Genomic DNA, 24704 nt, shown 5'->3' with positions numbered 1-24704 from the left:
GTAGTTTCTAATGGGTTGACTGTGGCAGGCAGTCAGATTCCCATAGAGCTGTTCTCTGGGTCTCCCTTCTCAGCAGGACAGGAGAAGAAAATAAGATAAAAAAGCTTGTCAAACAGAATAAGGACAGTGAGATTGCTTGTTTATCAAGCAAAATAGACTTAACTTGATGAAAATTGACAATTTATTGACGACAATTAAAATAGTATCATATGGTGAGAGGCAGAAACAAAACTAAAGCAACTTTCCTCCAATCCTCTCTTTTTCCTCATATCTCCTCCTTGCCCTGAGTGACACAGAGAAGCAGGTGCCACTCTGCCACTTCTTTCTGTGTACAGTTAAAAGGGCACAGCTGCCGCACCATGGTCGGCACCAAGGGCTGTCGGGAAACCTCTGCTCTGGTGCCTGAGCTCCTCCTTCCCTCTCTCTCCACTGATCTAGGTGTTTGCTGGGCTGCTGCATTCACAGTTTTTCTTTCCAATTTTTCTTTTCCAACTCTTGCCTGTGTTTTTCATTCTTTCTGAACATAGGCACCATCAGCATGGCTGATAGGCACAGCTTAGGCTGGTGATGGGTCTGTGTTGGAGCTGTCTGGGGTTGGCCATGTCCATCTCTTCACAGCAGCTACTGCAAAATCCCCCTGCTAGCAAAATTAACCATCTAAACCCATTATGCTGTTTTACTGTTCAAAGGAAGTTTTTTTCATTCTTAAGAAAAATCTACATTTGTGTTCTGTATTTGCTTCATGTTAGGAATATTTACAGAGTAATTATGTCTTTCAAAATACTTTTCAAAACACTGATATAACTCAGTGGTAGTGAGTGACATTCTTGTACACTGAGACACTGGGAAGTATTTAATCTGCTATGTTTGCCTAAAACACTGGGAAGTTCTCAGAATGTAAAAAAGACTGATGTGGCCTTGTGCATGAAAACTGCATGACTTCTAAAAGGAATATTAAAGGAATTTTGTATATAATCATAGCAGAATTTTCAGTATTTTGAAGATGATCATGGGAATATGGAATTAGTATGATACCGTATGGATTTCCAAATATCAGGTAATTGTGTTTTTATATATAATGTTGTATTGTGTTTATGTATATAGTGTTGCACAGTATATAGAATAGTTAAAATTCAGGAAAGCTTGCTGTAGAAATAAAATGTGTGTTTTATTTCAGTCCTTCCTCAGAAAGAATATGGCTCTGCTTTATTTACTAGGCCTTGTCTAATGAATTACGGATCCTTTTGAGTATTTGAGGACTGTTTTTGAGTCATCTTTGTGTTTACTTTTTTCTCAATGTAATTTCCTGAAGCACCAGCAGATGGCTCTGCACAGCCACATGTGTCTTGGGCCGTGGTACTATCGCAGCCCCCAAAGAAAATTGTTTCATCACCAGCATCTGAAGGTCTTTCCAGAGGCAGAGGGAAGCAGGATAGTGAACCAAAGGTACTTGAGAATTCTCTGCTCTCAATTAATACCTGTCACTGTGTTTGTGTCTCTTTATAGCCTTTTTTCCACTGGGCTTTGTACAGTATCCACTTTTTTAAAGAGATTATATGAAGTCAGCTTGTTCTTACTTAGAATTTTTCATGTCATGAAAAAGAATTATAGGATATCAAAAAGGCAGTGCTAGTCCAGGAATAAGAACTTTCAACTTTGAGGCTGGGTTTTTTTTCAAATTCCTGGCCCTCAGAATGCGACATGAAGCAGTGAACTCTTGTGTTATTTGGCTCAATATTTCCTAATTAAATCCCAGTGGTCCCAGTACATTCTGATAAAAATGCAGTGTGTTAAAACGGAAGAATTCTTGCTGTAGCTATGAATTTCAAAGAGAAACTGAATTTTCCTTGTCTGCTTAATGTCCCAGTCTGGATTAAGATACCCTTTAGTAGTGTAAGGCTAGTCACTTGCATGTATTTTGCATAAGAAGATTAGTTTTTAAAGGTCATGCCTCATGGTCTTTCGCAGCAGTCAGAAACAAAAAATACTGCGAGTGAAACTGAGCCTGAAGAAGGGTCAGAAAAGAAGAAAAAAAAGAAGAAAAAGAAGAAAAAACTAAAGTTACCTACTGATGTAGAAAGACCTCAGAGTGAATCTAACATAATACAGGAGCCACCGAAAATTGAGGTAAACTGAAGAAGTTTTTGTTGCTGTTCTTTGAAGTGTTATGAGTGTACTAGAAGACTGAATATTAGCACAGCTTTGTACAAATTTAAGTTCAATAATCCTAATTGTAGAGGATGTTAGTACAGTTTTTTTCAATTGACATGTTTGTCAGAGGTTACTGGTAGGAAACATGTAGTTTTTAAATTATCCTGTTTGGTGAGCACAGTTTCCTAAATTAGAAATATTCTGTAGCAGCTGTTGCTTGGGGTATGGGGAATATACTGGGTGCTACAGTGTGCCACAGTTTTAAATATTGTGGTACAGTATTGCAGTTCTAGTTGTCTCACAGATGGAAGCAATTTCTGTGTAACACAGTTGACAGTGCTTACATTTCTGATTTTTAATTTCAGTTTCCTTCCAAATTCATGTAACTATAATTGGCATATTAGTATTTTGATACTTCTGTGTGTCAGTATTGCAAAGGCATGAGCCTTTTCCACAATAGAGGAGTGTTGTCTGTTATGTGGTTGAACAGTGCTTCATTGAAGGCCTAATACTGTACAGCATGTGCATGTGTTGAATTACATGTTTGATCTAGTGTACAGAATACTCAGTCTCTGAAATGACAGCATAAAGAAGCCTTCCTGGCTGGTTTCTGTTCTGTACATTTTAATGTGGAACATGTGAAGCAGAACTGTGTTTACATGGTTTCATTGTGTGGTTCCTTGTCCAGTAATGGCACAAGAAATGAGTATTAACAGACCTCTTTGTTAGAGAATTATGGGTAAAATCAAAGATCTGCTATGCTACCATATATGGTGTATGCTATGAATAGATGTTGTCTAAACTACAAGACATTGTCTACTAAAAAAGAATGGCAGAAGTCATGGAAAATAGCAGAATGGTAATGGGACCATTGAAGTAAAAATTTGAAAAAAATTGCATAGAAGCGGGGAACAAGGCATACACATTGCACTGAAATCTGTGATGTGGATGCAGCATCCATTGTGGCAGTGGGGGAGAGCTTTCTGACCCTCCTGGTTTGCTGGGAATGCTTGTGTCCTCATCAGTTTGAAAAATGGGTGAGGTGCTTGTGTGATGCTCTTGAAATAATAAACTATGAAGAGATTACACACATGGAGCTTCTGGGCACCCAGGAGGTTTAAGAAGGTTCTGTTTAAGTGCAGCAGCTCAACAGAACAATATATTGGATGGCTCTCTTACACAGGTTAGTCATTTATATATTCTACTAATAAGCACAAATGGATACATCTGGAGAAAACCAATCCTGTCTTTTCATACACATTGGTAGGTCCTGACCTCAGTGTCTTACTTGAGTTAAATACTGAAGCTGCTATTGGCAGACATGTAAATAGTGCCGTGAAATACTAGGAAAATAACAAGGAAAATGGATTATGACAATTCAGGGCACATCTGATCTAAATATAGTGTGGATTTTGTTTTCCCACATTCCTCCCATTCTTTAAAAAATACACATATTTGAACTAAAAAAGATAGACAGAAGGCTCCAGAAATAATCAAAGGTATGAAGCAATTTCTGTGGGAGGCAAGACTGAACAAAATTAGGACTTCTTAGTATGTAAAAGAGATGGCTGAATAAGAATATAGCAGTAGCAAGAAAATAAAAAGGAAATCAATTGACCTTTCTCCTAATGTTTGATGTTCTTACAGATGGCAAGAACAAATACAGGGAGGTGTAACCTCACACTGAGTGCTGTATTTTAATTATTCAGTTTACTTCAGCATGTTGCAAATGTCAGAAATTGCATTTCAGGAGCAACTGGACAGACTTAAATCTTCTAAACTGAAAAGAGTGTATTTGTGAAATATTTTTTCACTTCCTTGCAGTTGCTTTTTTGGCTTACTTGCAAGCTTCTTTAAAATTTTCATTGGTTGAAGTGTGTCAGTCCCTGTGCTAGAGCTTCCTAGCTTGGGGTGCTTAAATAAAGCTTTTCAGGCTGGAAAAAGTCTTGGTGTGTTCAGTGCTACTGTACCACAATTAAAAAGGCCTCTCAGAAAGTTGGAGGAGAAGCAAAAACCTGGCTGGTGGATTGGAATCATTAGGATGGTGGCAGTAGGTATAGGGTGACAGGTACAGGGTAAACTTCAGCCTGCCTGCACTTGATTAATTAATATTCTGCAATGGATCCTCTGCTAGTAAAACTTACTCTTGTGTGTAAGCCATAATAATTTTGAGAAATTGCTGTGTTTACTTCTGTACTCTAGTAAATACTGCCTGTTTTGTTCTCTACCACTCACATGTTTAAGGCAGAATTGCACAGCTGGAGACTGTACTGGAAGAAGAGGGAAGTTGTTTGCAAGGCTTTTAAATAATTTAAAAAACACTCCTTTAGGAACCTCTAATGATTTCTATCAGCTGACAACCATAATAAGCTGCTTTTGGAAGCATTTCTGTTACAAGCTGTTTCAGCCCTGAATTAGCTGCTGTATAGAAGATTTAACCATTGTTATACTTGTCATAGCTGGTGGCACTACCCTTGGCTTCTGAATTTTCATACAGTGAAACATAGTATGATGAATGTTTGATAACCAGGGAGAAAATGTTTGGAGTGTAGGAAAAGGACTTTTGAAAATATGGACTTGATTGTTCTTATGAAATCATCGTCTGGCTTATTTGTTTAGGATGTTGAGGAGTTTCCTCATCTGGCAGCTGCCTCAGATAGGAGAAACAAGATAGGACCTCAGAAACCATCCTTTACTTCTGCAGTCAGAAAGCAGTCTGAAGTAAGTAGCCTTGTGATATTATGTGATTCACATGTCAGTTATGAATCCAAGTTGTTTGGGGTTTTTGGGGTGTTTTTTACATGAGTGAGATAAATCTCGGGAATTAATTTAGAAATGCATTCAATATGTGAATGAATCCTATGCATAAATCACAAGGATTAAAAACGTGATTGTTCTGTGAAAGCAAGTAAAGTAAATAAGGGTAAAATTCCAGTTTTCAGTTGCTTTGAAATTAGTTTTGCTACTGAAAATTTTGGTCCTTGGCTTTATTTCCCGGTGAATTTTAGTGGTTTAAAAACAATCCCAAAACACAAGAGAAGAAAACCATTGTTTACTTTGTTTGAGGGAGTAAATAGCTTTGACAGAGAGGGGTGAGTAGCAAAAGGCACGGCAATTGCTTAAAAAAGATTGATTACAAAAAAGGTGCTGTACACAAATGCAGCTGAGATAAAAGCAACCCCTTAGCTTTGTAGATGTAAGTGGGATTAGGCCATTCATATGCCTGTAACAAATATTTGAAAATCAAGCTGCCTTGCTAGTTTTTTCTTCTAAATCTGAAAAAAATCCCACGTGAATTTAAGTAGTGTGGCAGTCAGTAAATGGTTGCCCTTCTAGAAGGCCATGTATGGTCTTCCCAGAGCCTTCTCTTTTCAAGGCTGAACAACCTCCTCAACTCTCTCCACCTTTTATCATAAGAGAGGTGTTCCAGCCCTCTGACCATTTCTGTGACCCTCCTCTGGACCTGCTGTAGCATGTCCATGTCTTCCTTGTGCTGGGAATCCCAAAACTGGATGCAGTACTCCAGATAGGGGCACACAAGAGCAGAGTAGATGGAGAGGATCACTCTTCTCAATTCATGGGCCACACTTCTTTATACACAGTCCAGGGTATGTTTGGCTTTCTGGGCTGGGAGTGCCCATGGCTGGGTCATGTTCTCTCACCCACCAGCACCCCCAAGTTGTTTTCCCCAGAGCTGCTCTCCATCTGTTCATCCCCCAGCCTGTGTTGGTACTGGGGGTTGCTCCATTCAAGGTGCAGTACTTGAACTTGGCCTTGCTGAACTTCCTGAGTTTCACACAGTCACACCCTCAAGCCTCACCAATGCCATCATTTTGGATGGCATTCCCTTCCCTGAAGTGTACTGCTCAGCTTGGTGTCATTCACAGATATGCTGAAGGTACACTTGGTTTGAATTTAGTATCATCTTCACCATTTTCTTTGTGTCTTGTTTTAAAATATTTTTTTCTTCCTCCCTGTCACTTTTTGTCTTTACATTTCCAAGATCCATCTCTCTGAAGAGCCTTGTGATAGTCGGTCTCCCTCTCTGGATGAAATTCCCAAGGTGGATGGACTGTCAGGGAAACAAGCTTCATCTTCTGTTTTGGAAAGAAAGAAAACTCAGGTAAGTGAACTCATGTTTGAAGAGAAGATGACAACTCAAATGGATGAAAGAAATGAGCCTGTTTAAATATAAGACTTAAGTCCATGCTCATCTGGAATTCTGCATTCATACTTTGAGAGAAGTATGGTCCTCTTGATTAGAAGCAATCAGTGGTAGCAATTGCCGGCCTCCAGAGTTTGATACAGTGTTCAGGGGAAAATGCAAACTTTTCATTAATATCTGTGGGTTTCAGATATCAGGAATTTTTTTTCATCTGTTTTACTTGATCATGGCATAAATCCAGTCCAAACTGATTGTCATAAGGAGCTGGGAACCTCCTAAAAGTGGTTCTGATGGAACAGGGAGACAAGGAGATGCCCTTATCTTGGAGCAAGGAGGAGGAAGAATGCAGAGCAACAAGTGAGGTTAGGAAGTAGTTTTGTGTTGGTGTGTAGGTTCTGGCACAGCTCTGATGCAAGGTGAGATTGCAGTTGAAGACAGAGGGCATCATGTTCTGTAACCCTATTGTAACAGAAATTAAAATTATTTGGTAAGACCAGATCAGACTTCTAAAAGTGCCAAATCTGGCAGTCGTTTCCTTTGCATGTTTTGCTCCGGTAGTTTGTTTGTTCATAGTCTTTTCCACACTATTCATTTGTAGTCTTTTTATTTTCTGCGTTAAATATGGCTCATGGCTTTTTTCTTCCCTTCAAAGCACAGAGCAAGATGAGTGCTTATGAGAAGGTGGTGCAGAAATGATAACCTCTATTTATCAGAGACATTGGAGATAATGATTTATGTGTGTTGCAATCACATACCCTGGAAGAATCACGGTAGTTTTTCTATACCTTTAAGGAAACTTTAAATTTTCTTCTTTTAAATGAGCCTTTTATCTCTTTCAAAGATAGATGACATTTTGACCAAAGTGGGACCCTGACATAAAAGCCTTCTTGTATTGAAGACTTTGTACTTTTATGCTTTGTTGCAGTAGCATTTTCAAAAGTTGCCTGAACTGTTTCTGGGTTTTTTTTATATTTTTGACGTTAAAGTTGATGTTTATTTGAAGATCATTGAGTAGTATTAAAGATCAGAAGTATTGTGGATAAAGATGTTAAAAGAGTATATTACACCATAAAAAATAACAGCCTTTGTATTCTGAAGTGGAGGCCCTTACTAACTGGTGCTGAACTTGTTCAGGAATCATCCAGGAGCAGTGGTAAGAAGAGTCAAATTCCAGTGCAGTTGGATTTGGGTGGCATGCTTGCAGTCTTGGAGCAGAAGCAGCAAACAGAAAAGTCAAAACAGTCTCCTAAACCTGTGGTATTTTCAGGTATTGGTTACTATGAAATTTCCTTTCTTTTACCTTAAGCTGTTTTTAAGTATTCAGCAGGCATTAAATGTAGTCTGATTTCTGATCTGCAATGATCTCTGTGCAGGCAAGAGCACAATTCACCAGATACAACAGAAAATGAAGGTTCTTTAAAAAGAAATTTAAAAAGCACGGCAGTCTCAATTGTTTGACAGAAGACTTATGGAAAGAGATACCTTAAGGACACTGATTTGTGAAAGAGTGCCTTGTATAAATCTCAGGCATGACTGAAAATTTGCTTTGACAGAAATACCAATGTTTGGAGATTTTTGCTCTCTTGTTGAGTATATGTGTTAATGTTCTGATCTGAAAGGGCAGGAAGGGGCTACACAGTAACAAAGGCTTTCTTAATTTCCTCTGATGCTAGAAATCATGGAGCTGGGGCTTGATTGAAAACTTTTCAAGCCTTTTCTCATATATGAGAGTGAGGCAGCTCAAGCTAAAGGATGAGTTCTGACATACCTCTTAATTGAAATGTTTACAAAATGCTAGGTTTTGTTCATGGAGAGGATCTTTCAGTCCTTTATAGTTTATAACCAGGAAGCAGAAAAAAATAGCTCATTGCCTCTCTCATTATAGGTCAAAATTTAATCTTGATTATGCTGTTGTAGTATATTTGCTAGCATTGAATTTCTCTTATTTCAGCAGAGATTTTTTTAGAAATTATTTCAGAAAGAGAAGTAATCACAACAGATTTAATCTCGCAATACTTAATGTGATACCTGAGATTTTAAATACGAAGCTCAAGATGCTAAGCATTGATGAGATTTTCCTTCACTAAGCTGAGAGAACTTACAAGATGCTTTTTTAGAATATTTCTTTTTTTTCAGTTAATCTCCTTTTGTTTTCATTTGGGTCAATCAGGCTTAATGCTGCAGAGGTGCTAATAAGCAGTTTTGTTTCTATAAAATTATACAGTGCATAGATTGATGAGTAGATGGTGGGCCACAAAGGTATGGGTCAAAATACTTGTTGTCAAATACTAAGTTTCCTGTGCCTGAATCTGCTGTGGAAGAGAAATTGCTGTGTCATGTTGGTATCCTGGGAGCCATAAGGCAGATGCTACCTTAGCTTTGTACTTCTTTAATATTCAGTACACCATTGATTTGGTGTGTACCAAACTACAACTTCAGTTTGTGAAGTGGGATCATGCTGGCCTCTGTTACCAAGAGGACAGTGACCAAGATTGGAAAGGAGCGTGACCACAGACAGTTGTTTTTATTCCACTTCCTACTTTGCATGGTAGATAATATTGGTAAAGTCATCAAGCTTAGTAACATGAAAACTGTGAACTTGAAATGTTGATGTACACATGAAGGAAATATGTATCTGCAGGGTTATTAAATGCTTATTTTTTGCTGCAAATCCAGCTTCAGTTTTTGTAGCCACCTGTGCTGCACATTCTTGGTAGTGTTCTCAGTTTACCTTTGATATGCAGAGCCAAAGAGTAAACATAGAGTGTAGCAGTTTTATGATGTAAACTGTTTACAGTAAAAGTACTGCATGTCATGTGGGAGGATCTGCATATAAATACTGTGGAAGCATTAAATGAAGATGGCTTAAGACAACCTGCCAGAATACTTGACTATTCAGTATTCAGGGGAGAGAGGTTGCCTGAGTCACAGAGGGAGGTGTCAAGCTGGTTCCACTGATACTTACTTAGTCATCATCTCCATTGACTTGCTAATGTGAACTGCTTTATATTGCAGGAAACTGAAGTTTGACAAAGTGTTCCACAGAATACAGCAGTTCCTGCTGATAGTGAGAGAGCTTAGTTTGGTTGGTATGAGGTCATAGTGTGGAAGACCCAGGTTTAGTCATTTGTCCAGTCATTTAAAGCTTCTGTGCTCTGAGCCCTCTGAAAAGTGCAAGTGAAGTGGGCATTTTCAGCGATCTTTGCAGGTTAAGCAAAAGAGACTTTGCTGTAGCTTTGCATTACTCATGACCCATTTGCAAGTGAATTTCAGGAAGCTCCATTAAGGTGTAACAAAAAGTAGGCATAAGTGCTTAAGTTTATTTACAGAAAGTAAATCTAAAATCTGTAATACTGCTACTCAGTATTTATCTTAATGCAGTACGGAATCTGTGGAGGAGGAAATGCCACCACCATGAAACCTAGAAATTCCTGAAGCCATTCATTCGATGAACCAGCATGGCATGGTTTTGAAGGTAGCTTGGACTGCAGTGTTTGGTCAAGTTCTGCTTTCTTTTGAGGCAGAGATTGTGATTCCAGGGATAGTAGCAATTTCCAGTAAGGTTCCAGGTAATAGAAGTAGAGGACACAGCAGTCTTTTGTGAGGAGTAAATCTTTTAAAAATAACATTTTTCAGTGACACACAGTTGTCTTAATATTCTTAAAAGCAACACAACAAAATTTTAGTATGTGTATACCAGTTTTGAAATTGGATTCTAGTTCAGGTATTCATTTTACTCATCTGATGCAGTTTTCTGCTTAAATCTCAGTTGGTGGTGCCATACCATTGTTGTCTAAAGACCCTGCTACAGCCACAAGAAGTCACCGTTTAAACCAAGGAAAGATGCCTCATAATCCCTTGGATTCCAGTGCTCCTTTGGTAAAGAAAGGGAAACAGAGAGAAGTACCTAAACCAAAGAGACCAACACCTCTTAAAAAGGTCCTTTTTTTTTTATCTTAAATAGTAAAAGTATAGGGTAGTATATTACTCTGGGAGTCTGCTAAGCCCTCTCATCTGCATCCCAGTGTCCACTTGTCTGAAATCAGTTTTAGCTTTGCTTGGTTTCAGAGGGGAGGGGTAGAAGAGGGTAATTTGCTAAATGGTATACAAATTACCAAAAAATACACTTTCTCCATTGAATCAGTTGATAGCTGATGAAGTGCCACTGTGGAAGTGTCCACATGTAATTGGTACACAGGGTACCAGTATGCATGCAAAGAAACATTACTTGGTTTGGCAAAGATGACCTTATTTGCAGGACTGGGGAAAATGGATCAAACGGAGTTAATATTTAATGTTTTTGTGCTCTTACAAGCCGGAACTCCAGCTGATTCTTTAGCAACAAGTGTTAGGTACAGCTGATGATTTCTGTTGTATCTTCCCTCTTTTCCCATTGACATTGCTTCCTGTTACATCTTCTATACAGAGGATTTTTTTAATTTTAGTTCTGCCCATGTAGTTTATCCCTACTAAATATTTTCTCCACCCATACACTCACTGGTAATCATGGTGAAAGTCCTTTTCTATGAAAATTGAGGAATTATCTTTCCTTCTTTTAATGTGCAAATAAAATGTTGTAAACTTCAGATGCTAGTGCTGAACCTCTTTATAAATGTTTTTCGTGTAAATATGTAGCAAGAGTAATGCTTTGTTATCTGCATGACATCAAATTGGTTTGGTTTTGATATATATTTTTAGATAATTTTGAAAGAAAGAGAACAAAGAAAACAGCAGCACCTGTTAGAACAGAAAGCAGAACCAAAAGATGAAGATAACATTTGTCAGACAGCAGGAAATGCTACTGAAAATGCAACAGTTCTACAGGACAGTCAAGCAGGTATCTTTTGGGAGAATCTGTAATACAGTATGTAGCTGGAAATTCGAACACATTTAGCTCTTTAGAAAATAAGTACGAAATACTGCCAGGTGATAGCTGCAACCTTAGAGTTGTCTGAGATTCACCTCAGGCTTATCTTGACTGTAAAGCAGGCCAAAGCTGAAAGTCAGTAACAGGGATTCTGATTACTGTTCCAAACTTCTATGCCTGTTGGTTTTATGATACGTGGTGAGGAGAGTTCCCAGCTACCTCTGGCAATTAATGAGATTTGAAATGAGAAAAAAAACCTGTGAGATTAAAAGAAAAAAAAAAAGCTAGATGTATTTCCCTATTACCACAGACTGTTCTAATACTAAAGTAGTGACTCTTCCATACATGCTTGACAGATTAATGTCTTCACAATGCTTTTTGAGCTGTCTTTTCATTGAAATATCTTGGTTTACATGATAGTTGTTCCGGTAACACAAGTTGCTGAAGTGTTTCCAGAGCACACAGGGATCAAGGAATCTAAAGAAGGTCCTGTGACTTCAAAGCAGCTAACTGCCACTCTTCCAAAAATACACAGCAGGAATTTTAGAGAGTAAGTATTGATTTTATTGATGGCTCATTTTGCACAGTACCACCAATATGGCATTTTTCAAACAAGGTAATTCAGTTGCATTCTCTGCAAAAGTAACTGTAGTTTAGACTGAAGGCACTAAATGTTTTTCTTTTGGTCTTTCTGTAAACTGACACACAAAGAAACTATAAGCTTAGTGTGTTTTGTGATTCTCACTTGAAAATGCATGTTCCTTGAAGGGAAAAAAACAAAATTCACTAGAGGCTAAAGGAAGAAAAGAAGCTGCTGTTAAGGTACAAGTACTTCAAATGATGGGCTAACAGCTTAAATAAGATGTGTGCTACGTTATTTCTTAAAAAATATTTTTAGTTGTAGTTTGGTTTTATATTGCCAGACCAAATGGCAAAAATGTAAAGAAACCAGATGACATTTTCATGTTGTGGCCAGGCAAAGAAATAAAGGTAATATGTTTGAGCTATTGTGTGCAAACAGTTTCAGCTAAATGTTTAAGATGATGTGTGTACACGTTTCTTTATAAAAAAGAAACAGCCATTACTACATTTGAAGAAGTCCAGTAATGAGAGGTTAAAACAGTTTCCTGGGGAAAGCAGTGTTTTAACTTCTAGTTCTCCTCCCATAAAACAAATCCACAGCTGGTGGGTTTTTTGCAGTTCATGTCATAGTAATGGTTAATAGTGATACAAACATACTTTCTGTATTAACTCTTAATTTAACTTCTAATTGCAATAAAAATTGCTTAATTTGTGTCTATGCAACAGTGTTTTACTGAGAGCACACTTTGGGTTGAATACATGAAGGATGACTCAGTTTACAGGATGTAGAGCATTCAGCAAAGCTTAGATTATTTTCTTTAGATTAGGTTTTTTAGTGTTCCAGTAGATCTGTCTTCAAGACTTAGTGAAAGCAATAGGAAATAGTAAGTAAAAATGCTTGTAAGCTAAATAAATTTTGGAAATAATTGTATCTCTAAGATTCAGGATAGATGTTGTGATCTTTTCTCATTATCTTAAGTGAATTTGCCACTAGGAAATCCTTCTGTTGACAATGCAGATGATACATCTTTAGTTTTTCTCTTTGATACCTTTCTTCACGGAAAATTCTTTGTGTAAAAGTGGGGTGGGGTGAAATACTTTTAAATTCTGATCTTCCCCAGCCTGTACTAGAAGGATGAATTACATTGTTTTGTATCCTTTCCTTATGAACAACACAAAACCATAGTCAGAATATGTGAAAAAGGATACAGATGAATGGAGGGAGGAGGAATGTAATCCTGTTTTCCATGTTTTTTACACATAGCCTTGAATTTACAGAAATAAGTTAGAATTTTGTACTGTTGCTGTACTTTGATTTATATACATCAAAGTAAATGCCCTCAAAAATGCTTCAGAAGAAAAAGATATGCACATACCTATTTGTTGGGATAAAATATATATTTATATAGAGATATATAGATTTATTGTACATGTATCTATTTTTAATAGAGTTTGATTAGAAAGCCAGGTAGCACAAGGAAAGAAACTTCTTCCTCTTAAGTTCTCAGACACTGAAAAGAAATCCTAAGTAAATTTTTGTTTCATGTATATAACAAAGTGTGTTTGGAGTGGAAACAGAAAAAAATACAAAGACATAGAATAGAATTTAAAATGTATATTTAATGTATTACATATTTAAATGTTACATATTTGTAATTTTAATGAGTCTAACAATTTGATTGCTCCTTTCTTCCAGTTACTGCAGCCAGGTACTTAGTAAAGAAGTTGACAGTTGTGTGACAGATCTCTTAAAAGAATTGGTTCGTTTCCAAGATCGCTTGTATCAGAAAGACCCAGTAAAAGCCAAGATAAAACGCAGGCTTGTTATGGGTCTTAGAGAAGTTCTGAAACATCTGAAGCTGAAAAAACTGAAGTGTGTCATCATCTCTCCTAACTGTGAAAAGATTCAGTCAAAGGGTAAATAAGTTCTTAACGGGAAAAAAAAGTCTGTTTAATAAAAGAAATACAAAAGAGAAGGTTCAGTATATTGACAGCAATATTATTACTGGAGGAATTTATTTGAGTATCCTTTGAAATCCAGCCACATGTAGTTGCCTTCCTTGCTTAGATTGTTTACTGCTCTGCAGCTGAACTGTGAGCTGAGTCAAGACTATCTGGGGTGGGAGAAGTTACCTGAGATTAGGGTCTTTTTAGGTACTGATTGGCTGTGCTGCTGCATAAAAAATTGCACTGCACAGCTGAGACAATCCAAAGGCTTCTGATGCCAGATCTGCCATACTCACAGGGGGTCCCACTGTATCAATATCTTTAGGACACGGAATGACAATAAATCACTAGTGATAGTTTCCTAAAAGTTGTCATTATTGGCATTAATTTATTGTAATTGTTGTAATTATTGTAATTTAAATAATTCCTTAGCAGCTGGATCTTTTTTAGACTAGATTAGACTGTACTTCATATATAGTAAAATATAGTAAAATATGGAATAGTAGCAGTCTAAAATTAATGCTAAGAATTAAGAAAAAAATGTCAAGTTGTCCTTTAAAAATGGATATTCACTGGTATTATTGTGATCTCTTGTTTATTTTTTCTATAAGGTATAGTTTCAGAATGCACCCATAATCTGAGGATATTTTTTGCCTTGTGTTAAGTATGGCTCTTTAACTCCAGTCATCCTGATTGTATTGTCTGTTTCAGGTGGGCTGGATGAGACTCTACACAACATTATCGACTGTGCCTGTGAGCAGAATATCCCGTTTGTTTTCGCCCTTAATCGCAAGGCTCTGGGCCGCTGTGTGAACAAAGCAGTGCCTGTGAGTGTGGTGGGAATTTTCAGTTATGATGGGGCTCAGGTAAGCTGAAACAAGGCACTTCATGTTTTTGTTCAGCTTCACTTCTTACTTGGAAGAGAAGATGAAAATACTGTGATTTTAAGGGGTTTTTTGTTTGTTTTGCTTTTGCAGACTTAGATGCCATCACAGGTCATACACACAGCTTATGTGAAAAACAGATTTTAGAAGTACAGGCAGTTAGCACTGTTTAAAAAAATTACTCTTGCCTTCTCTTCCTGATATCCTCTTCATCTTTATCTCCCTCAATATTTCAAGAGAACTGCTGTTTTTATAAATGCTGATAAATGCTGCGTTTTTCATGTCGTCATACATACTAAGCTGCTCAACTTTTATATATGAACCTACACATTCTGAATAAGGAATATTCATTAGATTTTCAAGATGTTAAAATTTACTGTATGATTTAAATTCGATTATTTTATATTGCCATAGGACCATTTTCATAGAATGGTACAGCTGACAGCAGAGGCTAGGAAGGCCTACAGAGATATGATAGCAGCTTTAGAGGAAGAAGCTAAAGCAGGACTAAGAGAAACCCAACCCAGCATCTTAACTTCTGAACCTGAAAAAAGTAGCCTGTTAGAAACTTGTAAAACATCTTCCAAAGACTCAGATGAGGATGTACCAAATTACAGTAAGTATTTACTGACTTGTTTTTTGTTCCATTTTCATTCATTGTGCTTATTAGTTCTCTGATCTTTCACTGAAATGAATGACATCTGCTCTAGTCATTATTAAGGAAGGAAGGAGGGGGAAAATTCTTGTTTTTTTTATAAATCTGAAGTCAGGTTTTGCTGAGAAAGTGTTAAAGAAAGTTCCTCCCTGAAATCCAGAAATGGCATGGAATACTCATTGCTTTGATCAAGGAGGTTTAACAGAGCTCCTAATTATACTGCTGTTAGTTCAAAAAATCCTTTTAAGATTAATTGTAGATGTCCATCCTCTATGACTAGGGTAGACATACCTTTTGTATTGAAGCATATTTGAGATGCATCTTCCTATCCACAAGCACTCATTTCTAGAAACATTTTCCACCAGCTCTGTTCTTAAGTCACCAGACAGTGCAATGTATTGCAGATAGAAGGTTTTGAAAACTTAGAGGTTTTTTTTAAGTTGGAACCATCTTCAGCATTAGCCTTGCTTGAGTAGGATGTTGGGCACAAGGAGCTCGGTCACTCATGGGTTATTTTTTTGTGTGTCATCTAATGTTGCATAATGTAAATGCCAGCACGCCTGTGTCAGCTTATCTCAGCTCTTATTTTGAAGGGGAAGTAAAGAATCAGGGTTGACTTTTCATTTTAAATTTTTCCTCAAGTATTATATGGTAACATGTTGGGTTTTGTTTTTTCTTTGTTGTTTGCTTCTTTTTTTTCCCCAATATTCTGTAGTTAAAGTGTGGAGGAGAAAACTTGAAGAAGAATATAACCCATATGCACTGGAATTGGAAAAGAGTGCAACTGCTGACATGGCAATATTGAATTTGGAAGACCATCAGTAAATCCACATCCAGATCTGTTGGGCTTTTAATTTTTATTTTTTTTTTTTCTGTTAGATTCCTAGGAAGAAGGTAGCAAAATTACATTCTCTAAAGAAATACCTGAAGTTAGCTAAGCAACTTGTTCTGAATCCCTTTAAGCAAAATACACACTGGAGCACATGAGGCACTGGTTAATTTTTTTATGTTCTATTTGTTTATCTGATTATTATAGCAGATGACCACGAAATTGCTGTAGCCCCAAATCACTTCAACTGGTTTGGCATACTTTAATGCTTTTATGGACTAGCATTGATTTCTTGGGGTAGAATATACCAAAAGAATCTGATAGAAAAATAATTTTCTTCTGGAAGAGATTCCTTGAGCCAGAAGGGGCTAAAGGTGAATTGCCCTTAATTTTTAACTCCTGTATAAAAAACTTCAGTTCTTGTTTGATTATGGGTTTGTTCTTAAGTTTTTCTTCTAAATAAGCATGCTCAGAAGGGCAGGCTGCTATCAATGTCACTTTATTCTAGTCATCAACAAATTAATTTGGGTCAGGTAGCTTGATTTAAACTAATGAAGGAAGGCCTTGATGACAAAGTTCCTAGCTAGGAACTAGGAGTTAGGAACTTTTCTGTGTTGTTCTTTGGGGATCATACATCAGGTGTGAAGGAAATAGCACAGACTACAAGGGTCTGAAATTCCTGAAGTGAATGTGCTCTGTTTAGACTTTTTATAAATTTGATGTTTCTGTTGCTACTGAGAGTAGTTTGTCATACATCCTGCTTTGAAAGTTCGATGATACTGCAGGACAGCAAATGTGCTAGCCTGCTTCTTTGTACCTTCTCTTTGCTGAGACTTCATTCCTTCAGTTTGGGGTTGTGGTGGTATGTACATCTATGAGTTTTTGAGCAATCTCAGTTTGTATCTAAATAGAAAAAATTTATATCTTTTACGAAATGAAGTTTGTATCCTAGAGGAAATAAAATTTTAAAAATGAACTGTGCTTATAGTAGTGGTGGAGCACCTTAGTAGGAACGGACTATATAAACACTGTTTTTTGAGGACAAGCCTAAAGGAAGTAATTGGTGGGACGCACATAAAACTTGTGTCAGCTTTTCTGAAAGGTGATACAGATAGCATGTGTTGCTCAGCATCTCTGAGGTGTGTCTGCAAGTGCTTCACCATACTGAACATTTGTAGTGCAATACTTTGGAAAGTAGCTGCCTTGTGATGATAGAAGTGATATAAAAAAACTCTAATTTTGAAATTAAAACAATTTTGTAGAATATGGATTGTATAAAATCTGATACAATATATTGATTCTATAAAGAATGCTTGTGACTTAAGTAAGCTTGTCTTGTGGGAATTTAGTGATACTTGAAATGTCACTTTTGGGAAAGACCACTGATAAGGGGAGCTGGCCTTATGCTGAAATACACTAGTTATGATGATGATCTTTTTTGGATTAGGTCCTTCTAATATTAAATGGAAATTGGGGGTGAAAGGTCCCAGTAACAAAACATGCTTCTGGCCAGCATAGATCCTTGATGCAAAGGTAAGTTGTAATTTATTCATTTGCATCTGTGCCACTTGGATACAAAATTAAATTAATTTGGATATAAAATTCTGGAACTGCTAAACCCAGTCATTGCACAGAATGAGGACCAGTTGGTAAGGAAGTTTGGTTTTGACCATGTTTTCTATTTCGTCTTACTGTAGAAAAGCATAAAACTTCAGAAACATTATTCACAATCTTAGGAACTTATTTCCAGTTCTTAGAGAGTATAAAACAAAAAATTACTGTAAGGTGTCCCAGCCATGGTTACTAAGGCTGGTACACACAGATTTTTCTTCTTCTCCTTCTCCCACCCCCCGCCCCCCCAGAAAACTGAACTAAATCAAAAATTTGGCAACTTTTTATTACTCACAGTAATTTCCTGCAGAAACAAAGCAAAGCATAGCTATGCTAACCCTGACCCCTGTCTTTATATTCCCACTCATCTTCACAGAACAAAACCTAAGTGTGCTCCAAACTGGTTAACAAATGGAGGAGAGACAATTCAAGGAAAGTCTATTTACAGTTGTCTTGAGAACAAAAAGATGAGAACAAATGTGAAAAAAAAAATACCTCTGGTGGTGTCAGAAATCTGCATCAGCATTAATAAAATGCCTGTATGAAAAACTGAGAAAATGGTTAAGAAAAGTAGGGAAAAAGTTAATTTTGACCCTGCGTGTGTGACAAGGTGGTCTGATACTGGAAAAAAAAGGATCATTCAAGTCTTAGCATGGAGAGACTGCTTTCTTTAATGTGGGAAACACTAATTTACATCTTAGCAGTTGGGAGAGATGGGATGAGAACTTAGGGATGAGAATGAAGCTTTCTGATACTGCTCAAAGCAGATCTCTGCCTGGGCTGATTGATTATTTTAGGGAGCATCTTACTTGCTTCCAGATTGTTGAAATCCATTGAGCAGATAATAGAGAAAATTTAATTTATACCTCAGACTTATGTTTCTTAGATGCAGAAAGACAAAACTCTGAGCAGTAATGCAGTAGAACACTTTTACTGTGGATAGTGTAGGTCCTCACATTTTCAGTCTGCCCTTGATCATCATAAGGAATGGTCTTTGAATCATTCAGCATAGAATTTTTAATCTGCATTATCTCAAATATAGAAGAATTTGCAAAAATTAAAGAATCTTCTTGCATACTTTAAGTATTAGTCAGAACTTCTTTATTTGGTATAGAAACTTTATTACTGTCATGGTTTAAGCCCAGCCAGCAACCAAGTGCCACCCAGCCTCTCACAGTGAGAGCAGACTGGTAGGGTAAAAGCCAGAAAACGCGTGGGTTGAGATTACAGTTGAATAGGTAAAGCAAAAGCAATGCACAGAAGCAAAGCAAAACAATTAATTCAGAGCTTTCCATGGGCAGGCAGGTGTTCAGCTATCTCCAGGAGTGCAGGGCCCCATCACACGCAATGGTTTCTTGGGAAAACAAATTACATCACTCCATACATATCCCCCTGCCTTTACATCCTGTGCATGATGCCATGTGGTCTGGAATATCCCTTGGGTCAGCTGGGGTCACCTGTCCTGGCTGTGTCTCCTCCCAACCCCCCATACACCCCCAGATTTCTTGCCATTGTGGCAGTGCAAAAAGCAGAAAAGGCCTTGGCTCTGTGTGAGCCCTGCTCAGCAATAACAGAAACATCTCTCCATTATCAACCCTGTGTTCAGCACAAATTCATACCAGCCACTGTGAAGAAAATTAACTCAATCCCAGCACAATTACCAAAGGAAATGTGTTTCAACAAATGAGCTTGCTGACACTAGAAAGGAATGCTCTTCAAAACACTGGCAACATAAGGGTAAACATAGTAAAAGAAAGTGTACAAGTTGAAATGCCTTTAAATAAATGTGATGCCAAGATCCTCAAGTCCAAAATTACCTGGTTGGCTTAATAAACTCAAAACAGAAAACACCATGTTCTTTGAACAGCACAAGTCTTGCTGAGACTACTTTTTTCCTTTATTAAGCTGAAATAGCTGACATCAGAAAACCAGAGATAGTTGTGGCATGGGATGGGTGGCCTCTCTTGTACCATGTATCTCAGCTTAGTTATTCTTTGGTGCAGTAAGAATATCCCCTTCTACTTCATGCTTGAGGTGGTTCTCCTGAATATCAGTTTTAATGTCGGCACTAATGCTTGCAAAGACATCTCCAAATGCTGTAATATTAACAGTTACTCCTAACTTGCATACATATCTCCTTCTTAGAGGCCGTTTCTCTTGCTGCAGGTCTCCTGAAGAAAAATTTCAGAATGATGTGTTAATACCACCCTGAAAATGAAAATGGGGCTTAAGGTTGCCTATACTAACTGTTCCACAGGCAACAAGTGCATAATAGCTAAGGTTTTCAAAAGTTATCTTCGTTCTAACTGTTGGAGAAAAGTATTAATAGATGGGTATGGATTTCTTTTTTCTTTTTTAAAAAAAGTCAGCTTTCATGAACAGTATAATTTCTGAAGTCCAGTAGTCTCTGTAGTCCAGCTAGTCTACTGATGTGATGATCCTGATCTACTCTATTCACTGTACACAGGCTTACTGTTTTGAGCAGGAAGAGAACTACTGACCGCTGAGCACTTGGTTAGTAGACCGAAGGAACAAGCTGACATAACTGAAATGAATGTCATACATAGAACAGACTTTACTGCTGAGGGGGTCAACAGTGATGACACGGACAGGAACACCAATCATTTTGTTCTATTAATACATGCAGCTGCAGAAGTGCAAGAGGCAGTTTATAAAAGGTCTTACCCATGTTTTCCTCCAGTTTTGCATCATTTTGTCATGTTCACTGATGGCACTTCTCCAGCTATCAAATTCTTTGGTCCATGCATCCTGACCAGCATTATCTGAGAATGGAATGGGATGATTACATAAGCATGTAATGGCACAAGTCAGTGTGTGATCAGATTCGGGACTGCCTGTCCTGCAGGAAGGGGACTAGAAAGAATCCACGTCTTGTCCTTCATTTTGCTGTACATCCTTTAATGTTATTTGTCAGTAAGTTCTGGTGAAATGGTTATATCTCTTACACAATGCAGCAAACTTAATAGCCTCCAGAGGAAACAGGTTTAGTACCATTATCTGTGATTTGAGATCTAGAAGGCAGGACCTACAAATGAATAGTTCAAATCCATCTAACAAGCACAGGAATGCTCCAGGTAAATAACAAGCCTGGGGAGAAGGAGTTGACATGTTGGAGAGGACCGGTTAACATGAGGTACCAGTGACACAATGGACATGTCCAGCTGGTATTCCTTGTTTTTCAATAATCATAGGATCACAGAATCAGAAAAGGACCTCTGAGATCATTAAATCTAACCTATGATCAACCTATCTTGTCAACTGGAGCACCCAGCTCCACAACCAGTCAGTCTTTAAACACCTCCAGGGAGAGTGACTCCACCACTTCCCTGGGCAGCCCATTCTAATGTTTCATTATCCTTTCTGTGAAGAAATTCCACCTAATTAGTCCAGCCTAAACCTCCTCTACCACAGTTTAAGCCTGTGTCCTCTTGTCCTGGGAAAGAGGCTGACCCCCACCTGGCTACGCCCTCCTGTCAGGTGGTTGCAAAGTGTGATAAGGTCTCCCCTCATCCTCCTTTTCCTCCAGGCTAAACACCACCTGCTCAGTCAGCCTCTCCTCACAGGACTTGTGCTCCAGACCCTTCATCAGCCTTGTTGCCCTTCTCTGGACATGCTCCAGCATCTCAACCTCACACACCATCAATTTCCTAAAGTGAGGGGCCCAGAACTGCACATAAAACTCAAGCCTCACTAGTGCTGAATACCAGGTACCATCACTGCCCACCTCCTGCTGGCCACACTGTTGCTAATACAGGCCAGGATGCCATTGGCCTTCTTGGCCACCTGGGCAGAGCTGGCTCATGTTCACCCACTGTCACCAATACCCCCACATCCCTTTCTTCCTGGCCACTGTCCAGCCACTCTTAGCCCAGCCTGTAGCATGGTATGGGGTTGTTGCGGACAAAGTGCGGCCACAACACTTGGACTTGGTCCAAGACCCAGCACTTGGTCTTGTTGAACCTCATACTGCTGGATATGGTCCATCAATCCAGCCTGTCCATGCCCTTTGCAGAGCCCTCCTACCCTCCAGCAGATTAACACTCCCTCACAACTTGGTATCACCTGCAAATTTGCCAATGGTGGACTCAATCCTTTTGTTCAGATCATCAATGAAGATATTAATTAAAGAGTACAGACCCCAGCACAGACCCCAGAGGGGACTCCACCTGGTGCCCAGCCCCCAGTTAGGTGCAGCACCATTCACCACCACTCTCTGGGCCTGGCCATCCAGCCAGCTCCTAACCCAGCACAGAGTGCTCCTGCCCAAGCCAAGGGCTGCCAGCTGTTCCAGGAGTGTGCTGTGGGAGACAGTGTCAAAGCCTTGCTGAAATCCAGACAACATCCACAGCCCTTCCTGCATCCACCAGGTGGGTCACCTGGTCATAAAAGGAGATCAGGTTGGCCAAACACGACCTACCCCTCCTAAATCCATGCTGGCTGGGTCTGATCCTTCAGCCATCTGTAGATGGCACATAATTTAATTCAAGAGTTCCTTGTACTTCCTTACATTGATAATTTAAGAGGGGCTATGTTACTTGAGCTTGTTGTATTTGTCAGCTTTTTTTGCAGAATGCAAGACTGATGGTGACATATTTTCTATTTATCTTTTGCTAGCAACAGTCATATATTTTTAGAGCACAGTGAGAGCCCCTCTGTCTGTTTTACATTTACATTGGTTTGGTTGAGATGCTCTTAATTCTGCTTCTGAGATGGACTTCAAAGTAACTGGAGTGATGGCATAACTCCTGTGGCTTTTCTCTGTCATTGAAAAAAGCAGCATTGAGCATTCCTTAACAGACTCAGGTTACCATCTTTAGATATGCACATTTTATGGGTGGATATTGTAGAGCTTTACTCATATCGGGGTCAGCAGCATTCACTTGAAATAAGCCTACCTTTATCTTCCACTGTGATCAGCACTTCAGATGTTGTGTTCCCAACTTTTGAGATGAATGAACATCTGTATTCTGTGTTTTCTGATAGTGAATCTTTCACCCAGCTGAGAACATGCACTCTGCCATCAAGCAGCGTGTGAGATTGCTCTGTGATGCATGCCTTCATCTTTTGTCCGTTCTTCCTCCAGAGAAAGTAGGAGTTATCTGGACCTGTAAAAATGTCAGGTTATTCTGTAAGAAAACAGAAGATGAGTCTGAAAAGAAACCCCATCACGTCAAATTAAGGCTTAAAAACATAAATGGTTAATTGAAATGTTTCTTAGGTTTCTTCAGCTGAAATTCTGGGTACAAAAAGCCTGGGATAAAGAGGAGCTAGCACTGGAAGTTTAGGTTTAAGCCAAAGTTTTGGTTTTGTATTGAGGAATTCTGTGTTGAGGGTTCTTACAACGGGGGGCTTGGCACACGTAGTAAGAGCCAGTGATGAACACCAGCACCATCTGCCTGTGTGAATTCCTGTAGCCCTAGGACACATTGCCTACTGCTGCCCAACAGAGGTCCTGGTACAAAGCTGAAACCACCTCAGACGTGCCTTGCAGAAGCTGAAAAAAAGGCCAGGAGGGGAAAAGGTCAAGAACTCAGTGCGCTGAAGATGCTGGAACTAGTAATGAAAGAGGCAGAACTGGAAAAAGCACAGAACCAGTAGTCACAGCAGGCACTTAAGCAAGACAGAACTTGAAAGAAGCTTGGATCAACAACAAAGAGCAACCTAATTTTTTTAGCCTTGTTACTATTATTTGTCTTAACCTGCAAGGGCAACATTTGAATAAATCAGAGATTGACAGTAGCCTGGAGGACAGAACAGCTGTTCCCAGAAAACTAGCTAGCAAGGTTGGCTGAAGTGCACTTGGCAGCATCGGAGCCTTTCCATTTAAAATACAAACATCTGGGCCAAGCTAAGAACTTTGTAATTCTGATGTTTAAAACATGACTATTTCTCCCTCTGGGCCTAGGATCCAGACTCGCCTTAGCAAGAGAAGATGTGAAGAGAAATTGGAGGTAAAAAGAAAATGAACTGTTGTTGCAAATATGTCTTGACAGAACCTGCTACAGCTTTTACTGTGAGCACTTCATATTGCAAGTTGATATGGCATTCTTTCCCTAGAAAAATACAATTCTATCATTAAGTTTTAGATAGTCATATAGAAAAACAACTAGTTTTTACAGTTGTGTACATATTACAAATTTGTACATTGGCATTTTAACATTGTGTATCATATTAAGTTCTTAACTCCTAAGTTTTATTTCCAAATCTCCCACAAATATGGGCACATAAATTAGCAGTAAGGGTAAGGGTGAATGACAGAGGACATGATCTAGTTAAAGCATTGTAGAGTTTCTCTGAGGGAAGTGGCACAGTCTGAAGGGCTGACAGCAGCTCTAACAAAGTAGAAAGAGCAAGCATACACTGGATTGAAAACAGCTGGTCTAGCACTTTTTTATTTATTTTTTTTTTAAAGGTGTTTTATGAATGATTGTAATCATTCAAGTTAACAGCAGATAGGTTACATGTCACTAAGGTCATGGGAAGTCTGGAACCAGGGGCAAATTACTTCAGTAACATAAAGCTGAAGTTGGAATTTGGACAAATGGGAGGAATAGTAAGTGCAAGCACAACAAAAAAATCAAAATCCCTAAGTGCCATTTTAGAGCCACGCAAGGAAGTGGCATGTTTAGTGCAGGACACTGCCCTAAACTTCAGATGTACTCAGAGAACCTGCTCTACCTTTCAGTGTTGAAGATCCCAATTGTGCTGGAAATCCAAAATTTCAGCTTACATCCACATTTCACCAAGAGATTAAAATGCAGCAATTTCCTTATATATGAAATTTTGAAAGCTGTGTTGGTTCAGATTGGTCCCTTACCAAGTGCAACTAGGCAATTTTACCCTTCCATTGTTTTTGTGCAGTCAGAAGCACTGGAAATCCCCAGAGATACACACTCATCCCCACTTACACTGTTTGACAGCAAAATCTAGGTGCAAGCAGTACTCAGGGTTTTCCTGATCCTGTTGCAGTGCAGCTTGTTTCCAGTTTTCAG

At 38.5% G+C, this 24704-nt stretch overlaps 1 protein-coding gene and 1 long non-coding RNA gene across 3 annotated transcripts in view; one reads left to right on the top strand and one right to left on the bottom strand.

Annotated features, from left to right (window-relative positions):
• Window positions 1-17056, top strand: part of SECISBP2 (SECIS binding protein 2) — a 26193-nt gene extending 9137 nt beyond the window's left edge. For both annotated transcript variants that reach the window (XM_086869130.1, XM_086869129.1), the window contains 12 exons: window positions 1313-1446; window positions 1969-2127; window positions 4771-4872; window positions 6155-6274; window positions 7451-7583; window positions 10086-10255; window positions 11015-11153; window positions 11604-11733; window positions 13462-13682; window positions 14424-14578; window positions 15011-15212; window positions 15967-17056. In XM_086869130.1, coding sequence (XP_086725256.1) covers window positions 1313-1446; window positions 1969-2127; window positions 4771-4872; window positions 6155-6274; window positions 7451-7583; window positions 10086-10255; window positions 11015-11153; window positions 11604-11733; window positions 13462-13682; window positions 14424-14578; window positions 15011-15212; window positions 15967-16076 — 1775 coding nt within the window. In that variant the 3' untranslated portion in view covers window positions 16077-17056. The remainder of the gene's footprint in view (window positions 1-1312; window positions 1447-1968; window positions 2128-4770; window positions 4873-6154; window positions 6275-7450; window positions 7584-10085; window positions 10256-11014; window positions 11154-11603; window positions 11734-13461; window positions 13683-14423; window positions 14579-15010; window positions 15213-15966) is intronic.
• LOC147648376 (uncharacterized) lies at window positions 16106-24704 on the bottom strand. Its single transcript, XR_015280974.1, has 4 exons — window positions 24621-24704; window positions 22608-22817; window positions 20377-20474; window positions 16106-19862 (listed from the first exon to the last, which is right to left on the bottom strand). It is a non-coding gene; the product is annotated as an uncharacterized LOC147648376 (long non-coding RNA).

This window comes from Cyanistes caeruleus, chromosome Z (assembly GCF_971803275.1).
Source record: "Cyanistes caeruleus chromosome Z, bCyaCae1.hap1.1, whole genome shotgun sequence".
NCBI lineage: Eukaryota > Metazoa > Chordata > Aves > Passeriformes > Paridae > Cyanistes > Cyanistes caeruleus.
Note: the sequence above shows the minus strand (reverse complement) of the source record. Positions and strands in the feature narration are given on the sequence as shown.